The sequence below is a fragment of the Sinocyclocheilus rhinocerous genome, unplaced genomic scaffold (genome assembly GCF_001515625.1).
Source record: "Sinocyclocheilus rhinocerous isolate Xijiao unplaced genomic scaffold, SAMN03320098_v1.1 scaffold185, whole genome shotgun sequence".
Lineage (NCBI taxonomy): Eukaryota > Metazoa > Chordata > Actinopteri > Cypriniformes > Cyprinidae > Sinocyclocheilus > Sinocyclocheilus rhinocerous.
This window is the reverse complement of record NW_015662163.1, coordinates 402,252-424,459: the sequence shown is the minus strand read 5'-3', so window position 1 is coordinate 424,459 and position 22,208 is coordinate 402,252. Positions and strand designations below refer to the sequence as shown.

At 37.1% G+C, this 22,208-nt stretch overlaps 1 protein-coding gene across 9 annotated transcripts in view; it reads right to left on the bottom strand.

Annotated features, from left to right (window-relative positions):
• adgrg6 (adhesion G protein-coupled receptor G6) overlaps nucleotides 1-22,208 on the bottom strand; it is a 40,454-nt gene that overhangs the window by 16,442 nt on the left and 1,804 nt on the right. For 3 of the 9 annotated variants that reach the window (XM_016537512.1, XM_016537505.1, XM_016537508.1), the window contains exons 2-11: nucleotides 18,759-18,847; nucleotides 11,806-12,159; nucleotides 9,546-10,166; nucleotides 7,274-7,315; nucleotides 4,855-4,920; nucleotides 3,634-3,702; nucleotides 2,777-2,836; nucleotides 2,624-2,674; nucleotides 2,464-2,514; nucleotides 1,991-2,032 (exon numbers count right to left, since the gene is read on the bottom strand). In XM_016537512.1, coding sequence (XP_016392998.1) covers nucleotides 1,991-2,032; nucleotides 2,464-2,514; nucleotides 2,624-2,674; nucleotides 2,777-2,836; nucleotides 3,634-3,702; nucleotides 4,855-4,920; nucleotides 7,274-7,315; nucleotides 9,546-10,166; nucleotides 11,806-12,159; nucleotides 18,759-18,847 — 1,445 coding nt within the window. The remainder of the gene's footprint in view (nucleotides 1-1,990; nucleotides 2,033-2,463; nucleotides 2,515-2,623; nucleotides 2,675-2,776; nucleotides 2,837-3,633; nucleotides 3,703-4,854; nucleotides 4,921-7,273; nucleotides 7,316-9,545; nucleotides 10,167-11,805; nucleotides 12,160-18,758; nucleotides 18,848-22,208) is intronic. The other 6 variants (XM_016537509.1, XM_016537514.1, XM_016537506.1 and 3 more) reach the window with 5 other exon arrangements.

Here is a 22,208-nt window from a genome sequence, read left to right as displayed (position 1 = left end):
AAGGTCTGACTGACTGTGTAAATGTTCCTGTTTGCTAACAGCCTGTCTCACAGGTCCAAAAGTCGTGGTGTTGACAGTAGGCACACTTTCTACCTCTAAGAAAGAAATGTTATGGGGGATGGCAGTGGCCAAGCTTTCATCCAGGGAGTAGGTGGAATCAAAGTCGAACAGGCTGAAGACATCATCATCCAAGTCAATGTCGTAAAAAAACGTCTCCGGGCCAAAACCAGATGGGTACTCAAGTATCTCTGTGCTGTTCTTGTCACTATCGCTCAGGACCAGTTGGGGAGCTAGTGGCTTATTCTTACGATTACTGTGTGATGGCACCTGGAAAGACTCAAAGTCTTCACTCTGATTGTGAGCGTCTGATTGCCACGGAGGCTTCACCTGGGGATAGGCTGGCCTCATGCTTGTAGAGTCTGTTTTCTTGGCAACGGGGGCCATTGTAGATGTTTTCGGCAAGTGGGATTCATTCGTCATGCTTATTGTCGGTTGGGCAGGCGGCTTGGTCAGATGGATTGTGGGATGTTTGTGTGGTCGAGTGATGGCAGCCTCAACTTTCTTCCTCACGGGCCAGATGAGGGGTGTGGAGATGAAGCCGAGTGATGTTTTGGGGCCCCAGGGAGCAGGAGCAACAAGAGGCCTAGCAGGGGGAGAGCTAGTGGACGGAGTCTCAGCGCGAGGAGTAAACCGCAGTAGTGACCACAAAAATGCAGCCCTCTCTTTTTCTGCTCCAGCTCAATTATTTAGCAGAGGATCCCCCGGATTTGGTAAAAATGAAGAAGTCAGAGCAGGCTATTATTTATCTTTGCAGATATAAAAAATGAAGAGGTCAGAGCAGGCTATTATTTATCTTTGTAGATATACAGTACACCATACAACAGAACAATATACTGGAAAACCAACCTGGAAAAAAAAACATTCTAAAAAACAATATAGAAGTTAGCACAATGACTGTTTGAAATAAAGCACAAACATAATCCAGTCATTAACACAATGCTGGTGACTGTGAAGAAATCTGAAAAAAAGCAGAAACACAGGATTTTTCAGGAAATCTGTCTGGAAAGCAATGCTAATGTTAGTGCAGAATAAAGGATAGAAAGATAATATTAGCATCATAAATAAGCCATTAATTATAAAATAGATTATATTAAAGTACACAGAGTGCTATGCACAAAGTGAAAGAATAAGAATGGTAGTTAATTTTAAAATGTAGCTTTGCTAAAAGCAAGAGAACAGTAGAGAACTGTTGGTTGGCTGCAGAGCATGTGAGCGAAGCGGAGCGGTGTGACGCTCCGCTACGTTTTCCGCTCTATGGACGTGCGCTCCACTCAGTCGCTCTAACCGCCCAAGCAAGCGCTCCGTTAATATTCCGCTCACGCTCACCGTAAACCAATTCCCGCTCCGACATACAATTTCTCTAGCAGGCCTAATTGTTTACTGTTTGTAACGAAACGCTCCGCTCCGCTCCGCTCACATGCTCTGGTTGGCTGCCAAGAAAAGTTTTTAGTTGAACACATTTAGGGAATTTAAGAATATGCAATGAAAGAGAAGAGCGAAGGTAAGTGTTTAAAGACTGCTAAGACCTGAAAAAAATACAAAAATATTTACAAGATACAAATACAAGAAAGATTCTAACAGATACATACAGGAGGTAGAAGTCAAGTCCAAATTGGAAAACAAAACAAACAAAAACAAGCTAATCACAGCACACACTTGACAAATTAGAGTTAGAATGGTGTTTATTTATACAATTAATTCTGAACGTTCTAATATTCGATAAGTATACAAACCATGCATAAAAAATAGGTGAGGCCTTTCATCTGCACCCAGAAAATTTCAGAGCAATTAACCAATCGTTTTAATTCCCGTTCCCATTTAAACAAGCTAGCAGTTCCCATTCTGCCCATACAAATGAAAGTTTAGCAGTGATATCCCCTGGTAAGCACAAGCAAGCCATTTATGACATGAGATAACAGGTTTGGCTTACCATTGGTTTTGCGGTTGGACAGAGGCGAGTTAGTAGCAGCAGCTGCAGATGAATGAATGGATTAAATGACTGATGAATGGGTTTAGGAAAATGAACACGCATAGAGTAAAGCTATGCATGAGGACATGAGACAAGGGTCCATATACTGCCATGCAAATGTTTTCTGTTTATTGGCCTTTTTTTATTTTTTTTATTGGGCAATGCAAGGTATCTGCCAAAACAATGTTTAACTATTTTATCCAAAATATATTTTTTTAATATTGCAGGTAACAGCACATTAAGTGTCCAAATGCCACAAACATGTTACATATCTAGTCTTACAGTACATCAAATAAACTTAAATCTGTTAAAATAATCGGGTATTGGAAACATACAATCAAATGGATGTAAAAGCAGATTCTAGACAATACTGAGTAATTTAGCTAATAAAATTGGCATTTGATAATACATCTTTTGTAGAAGTGATGTCTTACCAGGGTTGATGGGTGGCGGGTTAGATTGGATTAAAGGTGATGTAGTTGGTGCTAATGATGGCACACACAGACACGTTATAGGTTTGGTCAGTAAGGCAATATGAAACAGCATACATGTATATTAATGGCTAAATCTTTTACTCAGTAACTGTTAGCTTACCAGTAGTAGTTGTTGTTTTAGCACTAGTAGTTGGTGTGAGTAGAGCTAGCGTTGGTACAAAGAAGCAGAGCCGCGCACATGTATTAGTGAGGGCATTTATCATACCTCATTAAACAGAATATAAAACAGTAGGAAACCTAGATATGTGCTTACCAGAAGTTGTGGTTAGAGGCATGCTAGAAGTAGATGTGTATGAAAGAGTAGTAGTAAGAGCTGATGAAGAAAATACAGAGATAATGAGCTCTACCGGCATGCATCCATCTTTAAAATGATAAAACTAACATCTACTGGGTTATCTGCTTCATAACCTTATTTTAAAAATGTAGATATATATTTGACTTTGAATATACCAGTGAAGAAAAAGATGGCATATAGTAAATACAATTTATGTCATCATTTCAACAACACAAGGATGAATAAATGATGACAGAATTTTTCTTTTTTGGGGAAACTATCCACAGTTATATACAGTAAACTGCCCCATTTGGAATCAATTTAAATTTAGACAATAATCTGCATTGTTGCTACATTATTTGATGCTAGAAGAAAAGAAAAAAAATATGAAAAGAGAGGGGAAATTACATTTAAAAGGAATTAATTCTGTCTACTAGCTTTTAAATCACTTGTAAACTGCAATGGTACGACAGAAATTAGCATTTCAACCAGACAGACTTGCTTACTTTAAAACAATCCTACATGATTATTTAAAAAATAATAAAAAATAGAGTGCTGTGATTCAACCAATTCACCATATAAAGCAATCATTCTCATTGGCATTTTTTTCAAATCTAGTTTTGAGCATTAAAAAAAAACATTACAAATTCTGGAACACAGCCATTAGCATTAATAAAACATCTTTTTTTTAAATGGAACATTACTTTCGAGGCTAATATTGATGTTCTCCAAATGAGTTGACCACCACCTGTTCTGCATTAGGCAAAAGACATTACCCTCATGAAACAAAAGGAACACAGGTATAAAATGATGAGAAGACAGATGTGAATGCTTACCATGGGTTGTTGCATTAGTAGGAATCATGTTAGTGGTGGCAATGGATGCGGTGGTAACAGTTAATGTTGCTGGTGGCAGGGATGGAAGAAAGGCACACTGGCATTAAATGGAGGTTAGAGTGAAACCAAAAACGCAAGAACAACTGGTGGAGCAAATTAACAGTTGTGTGCATTACAAGCATAGCGTGAGATGAATATGGAAAAAAAGAGAATAACCAAAAATGAGAAACATGACATGTTCTAAAACTATTTAATGGCAAGAAAAATTGGGCAACAGATGATTGTTTTTAACTTCCCTTGCTGAGTCACACGTGAATGAAAAGGGAAATGTTTTCTTGGTGGTTCTCATGTTTTCCTCACAAATTTCTGTCTGTTTCTAGTCATTTTCTATAAACACCCAATAGGTCAAATTCTACCTTGTGTATCCTCAGAAATACACAAAGTCAGTTCATCATTTTTAATGCTTTTTCCCTCAGATATGACAGCCAGTTAGCAGTTTTATGTAATTAATCACTGTGACATTTCAAGGAGGCAATTAAATAGAAGTTATATACACTGATATGGATTTCTATGCAAAGATATTTTAGCTCCATGATAGGTTGCTTCTGCAAACATGATACATTAAAAAAATGATGACGACAATAATAGTTCAGTGACGAGTGACATTAATTCAAGTTTATTTCTCAACCAGAAGACTTAACTTTATTGAAAGATTGTCAAATCTCCAGGCATGAATATGCCATTTTTGTACTTCATGGGAATGAATATTATGCAATGAGATTTCAGTAGACCAGTGGGAAAGAAGCATGGGACAATGACCTTTAATGGCCATTACTAAGGACAGGAGGCCTGAGGATTCTCATGGCTCCCAGATGATGATAGACATTTACTGGCCACCAATTCAGTTCAGGGGTGTCTTAATGAGCGGAAGGCAAGCTGTTTTTGTTTGTCATGCTTACGCAAGTACTAAGACTTGCCAATTAAGTATTACATATAATTTTCAAGGAAAATGGTTGTATTTTAAACTCTTTCATGTTAAAACTAGCAATGAAATTAAGAGACAAAGGAATAATGTTAATCAGCAAAGTCATAAATGAGTCAAAAAGGTAAAGACAATATTTGTTTATAATGGGTCAACTAATTATCTAGAACAATTATCTAAAACATGTTTTGAGGAATGTGTTCAGCATGAAAAGTTATAATTAGGATATTTCTTCCTACCTGGGCAGCCAAGTCCAGGGGAAGCACAACCTGTGGTTCCCGGGGAAAGAGTTGCTATGGCAGTGCCTAAGAAAGATTTGAAAATGATCATTTGACATTTTATAACAAATGAAATGTTTGAAAAATAAACAGTTCTAAAGTGAAACTAAATAAACAGCCAGCATGAGAATGCCTCATGTTTTATATTGTGACAACACGTTATATTCAAAATTCAAGAAAATATCTATAAAATCTAAATGCTGCACAAAAATACATCTAAAATGAATCAAGTTTGAGATGGACAGACTTGGACATTCCCAAAGCACTGTCAAAAATATTAATTCTCTCTCTTTTACATCCATAAATAGAAATTCAAGTCTACCTTAGGACAAGATTTGGATCGTAAAAGTGTCATACATTTCTCAGCACTCCTCTGGGCTTTGACAATGGAAAGTGACCTCAAAATGTCCACACTGAAACTTGAACATCAGTGATTCAAAAGTGGAATTGAATAATTTGCCACAGTTGAATGACAGAAATGTTCTGCAGGCTGGTTTGATCGAGGCCCAGGAATGCCACCTTTTCTCAACACAAATCCATTAGGGATGTGTGAAATACCAATTGCATCTTCTTTTGCTTTTCAAATCTTTCCGATTCATCCGCTGACATAAAGCTCAAGCTGTGTCTAAACAACATGCTTGAACGCATGAAGACACCAAATCTTGAAAATAATTGAAAAGCCAGGCAATCCGCAAAAGCAAAACCTCAACTTGCAATGCAAATCTATTGGTTAAGCTTTAGTCAATGAAATCCTCATCAGACCACGTCTGAGGATTGGAGCGATGACCAAAAGTCTAGTCAATAAACCTTTTGCACGGACCAAAATTTTAAAGGTTTTCCCAGATCTGTATGATATTTTCCACCTTTTAAGAGTCTTGATGGCTAAAGGATTTACTACGTGTAAATTAAAATGCTATTGGTTCCAACAAAAGCTGATTATTTTGACATTTTCAAATCCAATGTAACTCTGACTTAAGCTCAGAGCACAAGTCATTTGTGAAAAAGATGATTTGATTCAGGTGTCAAACTACACAGAGCAACTAATCCATAGCACATCATAGGAATGAAGTAGCAGGATAACTTTAAGAGCTCTTTAATTTATTAACAGAGACGTCAAATTGCGACAACTGCCTAGTGTTATAGCGCAGAGTCTCTGATCATCCTGAAGTTTAGAGTTAAAAGGCAGGTTGAGGGGAAATAGAACCTCAGCTGTTCTAAGGACAGGCTCCTCTGCTGCATTTCCATGCAAGGTGGGATCGCCATCTCCCACTGGTCTTGTCAAAGGATGAGAGGGAATCACATGAGTAGCCAATGGAAAGACAGGGGAGGGTAGCGTTTTAAAAGCATGCTTATTAGTAACAGCATTAGTTTTGCTCCGGGCTCAACTTCACGGGCCTCTTGACTTTATGCCAACATCACAAGCACAGCTGGTTGTAACTGAGCAAAGGAAATAGTTATGTGTCATAGGTTCCAGCGTCTAACTGTCTACAGAGGGCTGGGGGGGTCTTGCACTGCTCCTGTCAAGGTAAAAAAAAATATGCTAGCTAAAAGCAAAAATGCCCTGGAAAAGTCTAGCACTGAAATGGCAAAAATTCTAAATGAATGAATGGAACAAAAGAATGTATTAAAGGGGTAGTTCATTTATTCACCCTCATTTCGTCCCAAACCTGAATGACTTTCTTTAGTAGAATACCAAAAAGGTACATTTCTAAAAATATTCTGGTCACTCTTTTTAAAATAACGAAGCTCCAAAATGAAAAAGGCACCATTAAAATACCATAAAGACATATAATTCATGAAGGAATCAGATCTTCTCAGTTAATCATGTGATCCAGTTTACAATATCAGACTAAATGATTTATTCTAGAAATTGACAGATCTGGTTCTCATGTTCAAAATAGTTATCAACTCACTAGATTTTCAGTGAATAATAACTTAAAATTCACAAAGCTGATATACTGACTGATATCAGATGTGCTGATATTTCTTATGGTGCTTTTGCATTCTTTATGAAGCTTGAAGCGTCAGTTTCCATTCAGCTCACTTCACATCAATAGAAGAGAGCAACCAGTGGCATATTAGAAATTAACCTTTTGTGTCCTTAAAAAGCAGAAAGTACAGAAAGTCATACCGGTTTGAAATGACATGCGAGTGAGTAAATATATAAGTATAAGTATATGCCAACAAACATCAGCTTTCCAAATGTCCGTCAGTAAGAACATGAGCATTATATGTAGTTCAGGACATTTTACAGAACTGGGCAAAACGCATCTATAGGTACAGCCACACGTTGAATGACATTGTGTAGACGTCATGCATGACCTTCACAGCTCAAAGCAAGCAATTCCGCACATATTAGGCATGTTAGCAGTACACTCACCACTAGTTGAAGCTGTTAAGTGAATGCAATTTGGGTAACAGACTGCAAAAGAAGATGAGAAATTAGTTGCCTTTACAAACTACAGTTAGCATAAGCACATAATTCAATTCAAGTTAGCCAATGGCAGGGATATGTATATAAATTGCATATGGTATCTATCAAAGCAATTTCATGCTTTGAAATGGACAGATAATTAAAAAGCCTTTGAAAACATTAATCACGGTATATACAAGCAAACAAAGACTCAATGTGGAGTCCACATTGAAAATCTTGGATTCAACATCCAATTAAACCTTGAGCCAAATAGTTTAAAAGTTTTTGATAAAATACTCAAATAAATGTAAAACCAATAAGAAAAAAGATTGTGCACTATTTATGAGATAGGCCTATTACTTTTGTGAAATTTGTGATGCACAGGATGGTGATCAGTCAAGGCTATCCTTTTCAAATCATTCGGTCGTCAGCAAAAGTAGGACAAATCAAATAAAACATTCATGCTTTTGTTACCAAACACAATTTTACCTCTCAAGCAAGTTATTTTCTTTTAAAGGTGTTTTACTAGAAAAAAATGACTTTGCAGGCTAAATACAGTAGAAATATTTTAGATTCTGCACTAGTTAATTACTTTATCAAAAAGCAAATTTGTGATGCACAAGATGGACACAAAGCAAAGCAAAAGGGGGACAAATCAAATAAGACATTCATGTATATTTTCAATTAAACATTTTATTCCTACTATTTTCATGTTAATAATAAAATTTGCAATGAAGAAACTGTCAAAAAAGAGAAGCATTTTTAGAGCTTTGAAGCCCACTGTATATTAACATAAAAAGACAATGTGTTGCTAATGAATTGCATATGATCAGTTATCTAAAGGAACTCTGATGAGGAATCAGTACCCTCTCTGTTCTGATGTCCTCCTGACAAGGAAATACCTTTAACAGGAATCTATATAGGCGATTTAACAGGTTATCCAGAGAAAATAATTCCAACATAACTTCCAAGACTAACACAGACCAAATGTTCACACAGGACGTACGGCTTTATCTGTCTTAGGGCACAGAACGTTACTGAGTGAGTTAATGCTTTTGATCTGAGGCGCCATCGTTTAAAGTGACACTTTTTTCCATGGGCTGCTGATGTGCTGGGCATCTAGAGTTTCAGGAACCTAAGTAACTAAGTGGAAGAAAGCAGTCCCTGGTGAGGCTTGTTATGCATGTGAGTCATGCCTGCTTTTCCTCTATTCCACCCAAAGCTCATTCCTCTATGCTGAGAGTTGGAGGGTATTTGAAGGACTTTTAAAGTGCTGTCTTAGGTAGCGGAATAAGAAATGGTTCTCAAGATTCTTTCTGCATTTTTAGTTTATCAGAAAGTGCACAAGAAATGGGCCCCTTTAAACTCGGCATTAACATCCATTTGTATCTGGAAAGTATCTGGATACCCTTTAGCTGTATAGCATTTTCACCTTTCATTCCATTGCATGTCCAGTGTGATACAATAACATTTATTTATGTAAAATGGAAAACAGCACTTACATATTATTTGTGTGATTGTATTTTAAAGACTTAACAAAACAACATTTAGCATGCACATCTTTGTTGAATGTGGTCAGTCTGTGACCACCTCTGAATGTGTTTTTAATGCATCTTGGGTGCATTTACGTACAGTATGGGGTTTATTGTGATCACAGGACTGGCAAAGTCTTTTCTGTTGGTTTAAAACTACAGTACTCTAATAAATACAATTTCCCTTTCTTTCTTATGTGTCTGTATTTGCTTATGTATTTTCAAACACTTTCTACTTCTTAAGCAAGTTTACTTCTAATTTTTTTTTTTTAGAATATTAGAATTTTTTACTGTGAAGTGTGAAATTAATCTGAAATTACTATAATTGATTACTACTAGAAACTAATTTCAGATTTTGGATTCAGACAAAAAAATTGTTCTACTTATATGTTGTGTAATGGATTATTCCAATGCCAAGCATAAAGGGGGTCTACAGAAACAGTTTCATTTTGCAATGAAAATCTGAAAAAAAAATATAATAACTCAACACTATAATTTAACACATAAATAAATAAATACATGTTTTTATTTGAAATTTATTTTATTAGATTATTATTTCATTTATCTCATACTTTGAGAAAATGGTACTAGTGGGCAAAACTATAAGGCACTGAGTTGTGTGTGATGGCTTCTCAATTTAATCTCTCCCGTTTATTAATTTATAATAAACCAGCTTCCGCACAATAGAACTGAAACCATATACTCACTACAGCTGAGAGTGCTGTCAGTCTGCATGTAACTGCCTGGGATAGTCCAGAAGCGATGATCCCAGTCAATGACGTTTCCCTCGACATCACAGGTGAGGGCAGACAGCTCAGAGTAGGGCATGGCGTAATCCCAGAATCGGAAATTGTACATGAAGCCATCCAAATTCTGATCATCCACACTGACCGAGCTTGACCCTTTTCCTGCAAGCTGGAGGATTCCCCCACTCGGCAAGGTGTAAAACTGAGAGGCTGCGCAGGTTTTAGCTCGATAGTGGCCTCCAAAGTACACTGCCACAAGGCCGGTGGACTTGGTCCAGGTGAGGCAGATGGGCGTCATGCTGGACGTGATGTCTGAGCTGGTGAGCAGGTCGTTTACAGAGCAGTAGGAACCGTCGATGAACAGCTCCATGCCTCTGCCTGTCTTCTCAAATGCCAAAATGGATGTGTCATCAGCATCAGACAAGGTAAAGATGGTCTCTGTGCTCTTCTGGGCAGTGCGGGCGATCTCAAAGCACACAGTGAACGCAGTGAGAACTGGAATGGAGACTGAATTGGCCACTCTCACTACATTCTTGCTGCTTTTTGGCATTGTGACCTTCTGGTTCCTCAGTGCCACTGCCACTGCAAGAGTGAATAACATTAGATCTTAAAATATGACACAAATGCATGCACTTAGTTATTGTGGAATAGAAAATGGTTCATTCAAACCTCTTTATGATCTCCAAATTGGCTAAACAGGACAACACAGACTAAATTCAAATGAGAATCAGCTAATATAACAGAGTAACTGTTTCATTATACACACAAGAGAAAAGAAGAGAAACATTAATGTCTGAAATCATCCAAGTTTGTCAGGAACATTATATTAAGTAAGCTTCTTAAACTTCCAAACCGGACAGTCATATTCTTTCGCCCATGTTAAAACACCTCTTTTAAGTCAGATTTGCTGACACATTTCATTTAATTGGCGGAAGTTTGTGTCTGTTGGCAGTCTCTCTATAAAAACCACAAGCAATTTGGAATGGAAAAATACACCTCCAGTTGTACTATTAGATCCCTGCACTCTATATTCATGATGCTTTTTGACATAACCAGACATCTGACGCTACTGATCACAGAACAAGCAACGGGTTTGCTGAACACTAAATACTAATGAGCTTGATCTCAAAGGTGTTTAATTTCAAACCTGTTTCACTGGGAAGGTAATAGAAAATGCAGTGTCTAAATCTGTAAGCTACTGGGTGCTAATGGGGACCTTCACACCTGTCTGACTTCATAACAAAGGTTATTTCTGCAGGCTGTTATTTCTTTTAGAGGAGTGTGCACTTTTCCATTGAACATAACTGTGTCCGTCAATTTATACAGGCACCCTTGTTGCCTGAAAATGAGCCTACACCTAGGAATTTGTAGTTTTGTTCACAAAAAGAATTACAACCCTAAATAAATACAATGTGTGACTTCCCAAACTCTTTCCGTTTTTCAAAAAAATCTACAAAAATCATGTCTTCTAGTTAAACCAATATAACAATTTTACATTTTAGTTTGTTTTCCACTCAGAGTTTAAAAAGACACTTTTTAAAATTTATTATTTTACACTTTACCTAATAATACCAGAATGTTCACATCATTCTGTTCCAAAAACAGGCATTCATTTGTTTATAAAAAAGAGGCAAAAACTACGCCAGTGGTCATGAAATATGAACTTAATGCAATATCTGAAAACTGGCCTCATTAGGTCACAAAATCAAATGAATTACTTTTTTTTTCTGAAAAACAAGCAAAAAAAACATTGATTAGAATACTTTGCAGGCTGAAAACTCTTGTTGACAGAATGAGAGAAGTGCTGAATAAATAACTCAATATAGTTAAACGATTGTGACCGTGGTCATAAGAACTCAATGAGATGATATTGATAGCGTGAATGACAAAGCAATATGAAGTGAGCAGCTATGATATGAAATGGAGCAACATAATCTTGATAATACTGCTGTCTATGACGTCTGATGTTTATTCACTACATTAAAACATTGCTTTCACTGTCCCGCTTGTGGGGAAAGATTATGTTTTTTTAAGCCACAAAACATAATTAATGGCATCCAATAAACCATAACAGGATACAAAAAAATCTATTTAATTATACATTATGAAATAAATAGGAATAAAAAATTTAATAAATTAAATTATTCCTTAAAATCTATCATGAATGATTAAAATATCTTAAAATACATGCTGTGAAGAGCTCGCCATGCAATAAACATACCTTGCTTGTAACTGATATGGAAGCCTTTCTTTTGGACACTAAAGTCTGAGTTAAAGGAAATCTCCATCACATTGCCACTGGAGTTGAGAGTTAGTCCATTGGGTGTTAAGCCGCAAAATTTGGCATCGCTCGTGCCAGTGCTGACGACGATGCGGTCATAGATGCAGCCGTGCGCTTCCTCGAGCTCAAAATCTAGGAAGGTGATCTGCACTATAAAGCCGGTCGGGGCCTGTATGGTCCACTTGCAGGCCTGACTGGGTGGGTAGTCATTGGGGTAGCAGGGGGAGGTAAGAGAGCCCTGGGAGTCGGTGAGCACCACATTGCAGCTGACGCTACTCTGGCAGCTCTGTGCTACTGCAAGCAAACAGGTCACATGTCACTTTAGCTCACAAAGGACAGGTATTAGAAGAGGCCAAGGACAGGAAAGGCGTCAGGTGACAGGAAGATGCGTTTAGACAGCCGTTGGGTTAGTGCATCGACAAGGACAGAACGGAAGGGAGACAGATATCAAGTTTGATCGAGATATGGTACGTTACTGTTAGGAGTCCTGGAGCCATTTTCCCATTAAGACAACCTAGAATCTTGAACCATTTCATGGACTTATGATCAGCGTCACCAACCATATCCTTTAAGATCCCTCAAGGCAACTCTCGGATGTTAAGACTTCAATGGGGAAAAAAACCTGACTCAGAGACAATGGCCTCTGTTCATGCAGTCCCGAAAAGCACATAAGCAAAAACCACAGCACTTTTTGGCAAATTGAGCAGCGCTGAGCAATTAAACTTTCTCAAGATGCAGTGGCTTCCTCAGGACAAGTTTGATGTAAGTAAACAAACATTACTGAGGGTTACATTTCATAACCCATTCCAACAGTCAAAGGACAAACTAATTTCAATGATTTATTATATGTTCTCCAAGTAAATAATATTCCATGAGTTTTTTTCTTTCTGCAGAAACAGTTTTTCCTTTACAGTAATGATACTGTTGAGAACAACTAATTGAATTTTCATGCATGAAATTTTAAAACTCTTTGCATGAAACATCCCAGAATAAAGGTCCACTAGTGGCCATAAAAAAAGGTATTCATAGTAGTTGGCTTGAAACTTGCAGGTATAGTCATTGTATCTCAGGAGAAACAGGAAATATGGGAAGTGATGGCTTTACACAGATTCCAGGAGGGAAACAATAAAGCACTTTAATGATGAGAACTGCTCTCTAATAGAATAGAAGGATAAAGGGCATTCACCCTAGAAAGGGAAAATGATCTTCCGTTTAAGGGGACACAAACTAAACCACAGAGTTCGCTCTCTTCAGAGACCCGAGTCATTACATGCCTTGTGTTCACCAGAGTGGACAGTTGATATAAAGGCTGAATTTCAGACCACTTACATTTCAATCCAAACTGTCAAGAAGCCAAAACCACACACTTTTCTCCTTTCTGATTCTGTTTAGAAGTGGTCAGAAATCTAAAAGCATTCCTTGAATCAAAAGATGTCTTTTTATGAAAACTATGAATGCACATTATCACTACTGTTGCAAGTTATGAACTTTGTTCACTCTCTAACAAATTTGGTAGAAAGTTACGGAATAAAATATGGAATAAAATATATATATCTCAAGTTGTTGAAGTTGTTTCTAACTAAATGTTCTTGTTTTAGCTTATTTTAAAGCATTTTAAGCTATTTTAAGTATACTTTCCGGGTATCCGGGAGATAAATCAGTAAATTCGAGTAAAATCACAGGCGTCGCTTATCCCGTGCGAATGCACCACACGAAATTCAGATGTGGGGGGGTAATTTCAAAATCACACAAGGTCCCCAGATAATACTAATCCCGTGCGAATAGGGCTTAAGTCAGGTCCAGACCAAATACACTACAAGGTAAATGTGAATGAACTTTAAAGGATACAAATTACTAACATACATAATAGCGATATACACACGTTCTTGCAGAAGTGTTACTGTGTGCCTCAGGTCAAGTTTTATAAATGTACAAAATTAACGGATAATTTCTTAATGGAATAACACTAAGAAATTTTCGTTTGTGCTTGTTTCCCATACCCCTGTGCCAGCATTCAAGCCTAATTTAAATTAAACTAAATATGCAAGAAAAGGCAAAATATGTGATTAAAATTACTTTTGGAGAGTGACTCTGAATTTAATGAAGTATAGCACATTATGTGTTATGGCTCCAGGGCAAAACGATCGTTGGCTGTATCGCTGCAAGTTGTAAAATGTAAAACAATTTAACTAAATAGATTTTATACATGTAACTACCTCATTTTTTATTTTATTTCACGTTGAAAAGCCAGCAGGCTCTACATGCAAACAACACTTCATACATGTATAGCAGACCCTTTTTATCGGAGCGTAAGCTAACGTTTCTGCACATTTGCATTCTCCTGGTCTCTTCTGGAGGATCAAATACACCGCACAAATCAGAATGTCAGACCAGTCTGAGCTGGGTCACTACAAAACCCACCACAAACAAGACCCCATCGACACACCTGGGACAGAAAACGGTGGAAAATTCATAACAGTTGTCCAGCAAAAACAAGTACAGAGGTGAGGGAAAAAAGATCATTCTTTCCGCCATCATGCCTGGGGTTTAAACAAGCAAGGAATGGGATCAGCTTTTGACAAGTGGCCTGTGAGTGTTTTGCAGAAAGAGGCTGAAATCACTATTGGACGGAATCACGCTACTGGAATATCCTACTGTTTTATAGTTGTGTGCAAAGCTGTCGGAGTGGGCCACAGTAAAAAGCGGCACGACTAACTGTGCTACAGAAGCCACAGCTCTAACTGGCACAATATATCGTGTGCTGCTCAGATCCTGGTTCCCATCTCAGTAGTGCGTCAGGGGGACTGAACACGTCACCTGCCTTTTTTAATGAATTTCATTCGCACAAACTGTACAAAACAGGATCACTCCACTCAAAGGTCATTTACTCACTATGAGATCATTCAAAATAAGTACAATTTGTCTCGTTCATATACTTATGTGTAAAAATGAATAGCTGATAACAGCTTTCACTATGTGTTGAGTGTAAGTTCATTAAATGTGTTGAAAATGAAATGAAACATACATGTAATTTGTAATGTTAACCCTGTTATCTTTTTGAAGGTGTAATTATATCACACGTATATTAAACTATATTCATTTCGCTTGAGATGGAACAATGTAATTTATTACACTTAAAATTGTATAAAAATAATGTTTAAAAAGGTATTAAACTGAAAAATGCACTGGTTTACGAACTAAGTTTTGCACTATAGCAACAAAACAAAACAAAACAAAATACTGGTGATATGGGATTTGCAAAGTGTTGTGAAGTGACTGCTGATGAAGTGAAGGTCAATGAAACAATGCCTGCATGATTTTACAGGAGAAAAGGAGAGCTTTGATCTCAAAATGTCCTTTTAGAAGAAGGGCGCTTAGGGAAGATGACAAAAGATGGAATGCCAGATACATGGATCTCAGGCTAAAAAGGCCTGGGAGATTAAAAATAGCCCTTTCAGCAGCGTCACATTTTGTGAAAGCTTTAATCCTGAAGTGTCTCATTTCTCTCACTCTCCTGGCAGTTTACCTGCCGTCTTTGTACCTCAGGTGTGCTGCATTCATCTGCCAAGGGTCAATTAACAGTTCACCTAAAAATGCGAATCCTGTCATCATTTAGTCACCTTTCTGTCATTACGGATGCCTGCGTTATTTTCTTTCTTTCATGAAAAATAAAAGGAGATGCAAGGCAGAATGTCCAAGCTGTTCTTTTTCATATAAAATAAAATAAAAATAAAATAACAAAACAAATAAGCTGCTATATGGGATTTGAGCACTGTTGTGAAGTGCCTGCTGCTGAAGTGAAGGTCAATATGATACATGCCCTATAATCCCACAATAATTCTCACACTAAAATATAAATGTGACTACTTTTATGACAGTTTTATGAGGCTTTTTATCATTTTGAATCATAGAATTATAAACTTTGAAATCTGCTTTCATTGTATGGGAAAAACGGCTCAGACATTCTGCCCAGCATTTCATTTAGTGTTTAATGGAATCAAGAAAAAATAACATGGGCTTGGAATGGCATGAGGGTGAGTAAATTATATTATTTTCATTTTGGGGGGAACTGTTCCTTAATTGAGTCCATCACTTGTGCACTTTTTTTTGCGTTGCTCTTGATCAACATGGAGGAGCTGTTATAAGGATTCAGTGAGATTTAACTCTATAAACACACCAATGGCTCCTTGGCTTATGAAGCATGGCAGAAAAACAAGGGCATCCAAGAACAAACATGTGACAAGTTGTGTGTACATTTGCGGTTTTGGTATGAAAACAAGCAACAAAAGCATATTGTGAACTTATGCACAAAGGGGTTGGTCTCTCTATGGGCCATAATCACATCTGGTTTTAATGACAACCTCTTGCACGAGGACAGTAAAGGTTCCATGTCTGGGATGGAGAGTCTGTGTGCGCTGTTTACTGAACGTGACAAATCAGATCTAATCAACAAGTTTTTTCATCAAGAATTTTCCAAGTTTGAACTACATTTGATTTAGGCGTGATTTAAGTGAGGTCTGGAATGCCTACGGGAGGCGGACGTCCTAAAATGATGCTCGAAATTGCTCTTGGCCTTCCCACCACAACATTATTCCATTATTTGTTTTTGCTGTGGCTTACATTAATCGAATTTCATTGTTTTGAAAGAGTTTTAACACTCGCTTGTCCGTCGTTTAAACTATTAAAGTGCTTTAGAAATTTCCCTGATGCTGATACCCAGCATTAAATCTGATCTTTGCTCTAAACCATTTCTGACAGGCATCCAAAGACCATAAACGTTCCTTCTTGGACCAATATAACAGTACGAACAAATCAGGTGAGCCATGGTATGCGACTATTATTAAAAAGACACATGCTTTTCATATGAAGCGCACAGGCAGGGCTCGAATTGAGGGGGGATGCGGGGAGATGGCATCCCCCTGGTTGAAAAAAATGACAAAAAGCATCCCCTCAGTAAAACCACCATCCCCCCTTACCATCCCCTTTGGATTAATATAATGTGTATTATGTAAAACTTATCATGCAAATGAAATGTTAAAATGATCTACTTAAGATAATTCACGAATAACGGCGATTGGCCAATCAGAACTCGGTTCTGTAACAAGCTGCGCACAAGCGGAAGCAAGTGTTCGTCATTTTTCGCGCAAAATGGTTCAAGCGCAACTTTTGAATTTCTTTAAAAAGAAGACAACAGAAAAGGTATAATTTTTCCTTCATTAGAATTTAAAAACATTCCCCTGACATAATGCTATTGTGCTGTATGTGTAACTGTGAGGGATTGAGAGATGATAGGAGAGCTGACATTATCGAGTCATCGACCTTGCAAAAACCAGACAAAAACACGTCTTGAGAGTCCAAAAGCATTCACTGCGCGATGAAGCCTATTAGAATACAGGTAAAATAACCTTATAATTCAAGCAATTAAAGAAAAAAATACCCATGTATGAGTTTTTATATTTTTATATTCATTGCACAAGCAATGTACTTTTCTGAATATCAGTAGGCCTACATGCGCGAGCACAAATGTGCTATTAATTTTATACAACAGTGCATAGTAACATGGTGTTTCGTTCCTTAAATGAATCAAGTTTTTGAACGAATCGAGTGAGCCAGTGATTCAACGGCCCATTCAGATGGACACTATTCCTGCGTCCCAATGTGCATACTATCCAGCCTATCTGCCCTAAATGGTATTGAAAATTACTAATATCACATAGAATTTAGGATGGATATTATGCACATTGGGACGCAGGCTTGTTACGTTTCTAATTGAATCAGCCGTTTTGAACGAGTCGTTTGATTTGAACGATTCAATAAATCATTTATCAAAACAGGGGCTTGCTGCCACCTACTGGTGGTTTTATTGTCATCATTATTTATCCATGACAGGCCTAAACCAGCACAAAAGCACATTTAGCAAAATATTGTTTCATTATCAATATTGACCAAAATTCCTCCATTTCAGGCCCAAGAAGGAAAAAAAAGCTTATAAATAATAGTTCATTTAATAAGGCTAATTTTTCATTAAATAAAAACCTTTTTAAAAATTAGACAAATTTTGAAATCATTATGTAAAATTAGCTACAGGACCCACATACCCCCCCACCCCACCCCGAAAAAGAAATTGACCACACCATACCCCCTGAAATTTTTTTACAATTCAACCACTGCGCACAGGGAACTTAAATTCAGCAACAACAGGCCGATTAAGGATTCAAGCTGCCAGTTAAGGCCATGTTTTTTGGTTCTGAAAACATTAATAACACGTCTGAATAATAAGTCTGTCGTAAAAAAGATTAGTCAGCTGCACAAAAACAACTACAAATGTTGTGCGTAATGACTGGCCTAAAAACAGAAGCAGTTTCGGTAAATAATTTAGCCCACCAATGCATGCTGTGAGACCACTGACAGAGCCAGATCTCACCCTTGGGTCCTGTTTTAATTATATATGGAGGAGTATATGTAGGATCTTTCTTCACAACTAAACTGAATGTGGCGTTATTTTAAAAAATGTCTTTTTATGAGATATTTTTCATGTATAACTGGTTGTGACTAGGACAAGGACAACAAAAGCATGTCAAAGGTGATTAAAAAAGCATGACAGAGCAAGAAAGTTATTTAAACAAATGTAAGGAAGCTGATAGAAAGTTCAAAACATGTATATACATATAAACTGAACAGAGAAAACAGTGAAAAAAGTAAATTGAAAATATGAAACATGACATTAAAAAGGGGAAAAGATGAATTCATGAAATGGAAGCAATGTTGATTAGCATGATGTGCAATCAATATACATATAAACTCAGATCAGAACTTAACTATGGCTTACATTTCCTGATAACACACTATTTGCATTATTACATTTTAGATTTACAACTGTAGAGCTCCTTTACCTGAAGTCGAGAAGCAGAGCAGCAGCAGGAAAACTGCGAGAGCATTCTGGAACTTCCATCTCCACCACCTACCACTGATGAACGAAATCCTGCCAATCAGATTTAGTAAATTAAATAAATAAAAAAAACCCGTAATTCAATTTATTACTTACATGTAATTTCAGTACAGTGTAAATACACAAAAACCACAACTGCATTAGAGGTTTCATTAAATGGATTGCCGTTAAAGCTGGGAACATTATTTGACGGATGTTTGGAAACAAATTCGAGTTTATTTGTGCAAAAACTGCACTTTGTTAATAGCGTCATGAATTGTTGTCTCTGGTTTTCTTAGTCACCGACTTAAAACACTTCATACACGGCAACTGGCATAAACTTCATGCATTAGCTTTTCTCACTCTCACACACACACACGCAGGAGCACAATATCTTTATTCATGCATCTATAATTTGGGAGAACTTTGAAGGTTTAAATGATGTATTTGTGGCATGGAAACCATTTTTTCTTGTCAGAACAGTGACCACAGCCATGCAAAAACTGCCCCGTTACATAACGACTAATCACTCTCCCACGTCAGCCATAATAAGTTTGCTGAAAAAGATCACGGATGGTGAGGTTTACAAAGGGGTGCACCACTATTTACAAAGCAAAACTTGAAATGACAGGAAACCAGAGGCCAAAAAAAAAAACCATAAAAGAGTGTTATCTATTAAAGCGGTTCATGCATGTAAAAAAAATATATCATAGCTGCTAAAATAAACAGAAGGATACCTTGAAAAAGCAATTTAGCTATACAGAAAACCAGTATCTAAAAAAAAGAAAATGATAATGCTTAAAACTACAATGCCGTTTCACGGTCTTAAAGAGACAGATCACCCCTCAAAAAATGTAAATTCTGTCAACGTCTCATGACTGTATAGAACACAAAATAATTATTTTGAAAGTCAGTGAGGTCTAAACAACATTGAACTCCATTGACTTTCATAGTACGGACAAAAATCAGGGACATTTTTGAAAAGGTTTTCTTTTGTGTTACACATAAGAAATAAAGTCAAAATGAGCGTGAGAAAATTTCACTTTTGGGTGAACTGTCCCTTTAAACTATTGTTAACCCTACAATACACTAACCATCCAATGTCCATCCATGTTCAAAAAGAGGTCAGGATACTGAGATGTGCAGTACAAAAGAACCTACTCCACATCCCCTTAAAAGCAATGATTGCCGTCTAAAACCTGCTCAGAATGGATCACTATTCTGGTTCTTCAGATCCACAATAATGAACTGTATGGAGCATTGCCCAGGAGTCCCTGCTCTCATTCCTTCATAAAAAGACTGTGCTGTTCTAGCAGAGGCTACTGACACTATCAGCATGAGTTTTCAACTTTAAAATGGTCCTTCTGAGAGCTTTTTATCACCGATTGTTGACTAGCTGCAAAAACTCCAACAGAACTTTTAGGTCTTTACTGGAAGGGGAAGGCTCTTCAATGATTCACCTGTAGCACCACAGATTCAGAAAAGAACCACTTTATCGTGGACATTTTTGGGGTTCTTGAGTTGGTTCTGGTTCTTTACAGATAAAAAAAACAGTCCTGATGTTACAGCTATAAATATCAATGTTATTCAGATCAGCGTATTGTTTTCCCAAGCTCTTGAAAACATAAGAACATAGCTGGTTTTCTAAAGAACTAGAGAAAAAAAGTTCTTCAAATGATTCTCCTATTGAATCAAGGAGTAAAGAGTAAAGTTAGAAAGCACGTAGCACCAATTCGCACATCCACCTCAGAAGAATCAACTGCACATATATCTGTGACTTTTCACTACAAACCACATTAAGATGCAAAATTTGAAATTGGACAACAACAAACAACCCCTGATCTGAAATCTGCGTCCAAGAAGGCGAGTTCTGGTGAGTCATTATCCGAGGTCTATGGAAACTGAAGATTCCAGTGGGAGATGACAACCACTAGAGACCTCGTAAGTTATTCTGACGAAGACATCATTTGTTTAATTGGGCATTGTTCATCTGTATTAGCATTAGAGCGATAAATGTCTTCATTATTATAAATGGATGGAAAATTCCCTCCATCTGAGACCGAGTATGTTTTAATGAGATTAACGCAATGCTTCATTTGATACTATGGTTAATAACACATAGTCTGTAAGCTTTTGTTGCCAAGACTTGAAGTGTGTGAAGTTACAAGATACTGTGTGAGGTCCCGAGATCTTGTTTCATTTTAACAACCATTGTCAAAAGATAACAGAGATCTCTGTTTTCAGCCCACAGTGCAGTTAAGCGAAGGCAGAATCAGGACAATAGACAGGGCCTTGAATTCATATTTTATTAAACAACCACAACATGCCATCAGTAGCATTCATTAGGCAAGCCACAACTGGAATAAAATCATTAAACAGGGCATGAAATGAGAAGGGAATCTTATCTAAGAGGAATGCAAGTCAACACCCTGACATAAATCATTGTTACAAATCATAATGTTACTACATATTTTTCAGCTCTAAATAAACATCCTCATATCATCTCTGTAAGGTGGTGCATTTGGCATGAGTGATCAGAATGAGGCCATTTATTTAGATCACCATATAAAATTAATGTAATACATGACATTAGGGAACATATTAATATTGTTCAGAACGCTCCGCTTAAGCATATGTAAATACACATGAATGGGGTCAGCGACTCAAGGGACCGTGCCAGCAGCATAAAGAACTCGATTCATCATGGCAAAAATGAGTTGGAAAACCAGAAACAGGGGCTTCTGGTATTCAAAATGCTAAGACTCTCATGCTAAGAAAATCATAATGCAAAATAAAAATAATTTGCATTAATATGAACTACTATTGAGTTACAAAACCTAAACCTTAGTTGTAACTAAAAAGTACATCAACAGTTTTTAATTACTTCACTATCTTCAGAAACACCACAGCTGTCAACACTACAGGTAAATGGGATATTCATCATTCTCTCATTTTTCTCTGACATGAGCTCATCTCATCTAATGATCTAAGAAATTCCACATTAACCTACTTCGTGGTTGTGCCTTAAAATCAAGTATTCTGGCGGACATCAAATGTCTGTGATGCCTAAAAACGCAGTGTAGGCAGGCAGGCAGCTTACTATAGCGAGAGAGACAGACTATGAGTGGAAGCTATAATTTAGACGTAGACATTTTAAATACTATCTAGTTGAGTTGTTTACAGTTTTATTTGCGGTCATCTAAAAGGCCAATAAGCAATTCATCTGCCCACCAACATTGTAATGTGACACCCATTCTTTTAGGCCATGGATATTTCACTCCAAGTAAAATATATAAAATACAACTAAATGCGCACAATACATCAGTTATTCATAAAACAAGACTACATGCACTTTCCATTTATAAAAGTAAATGACCTACTTGAATATCAACGTTGTTTAAAATAAGAGAAAATA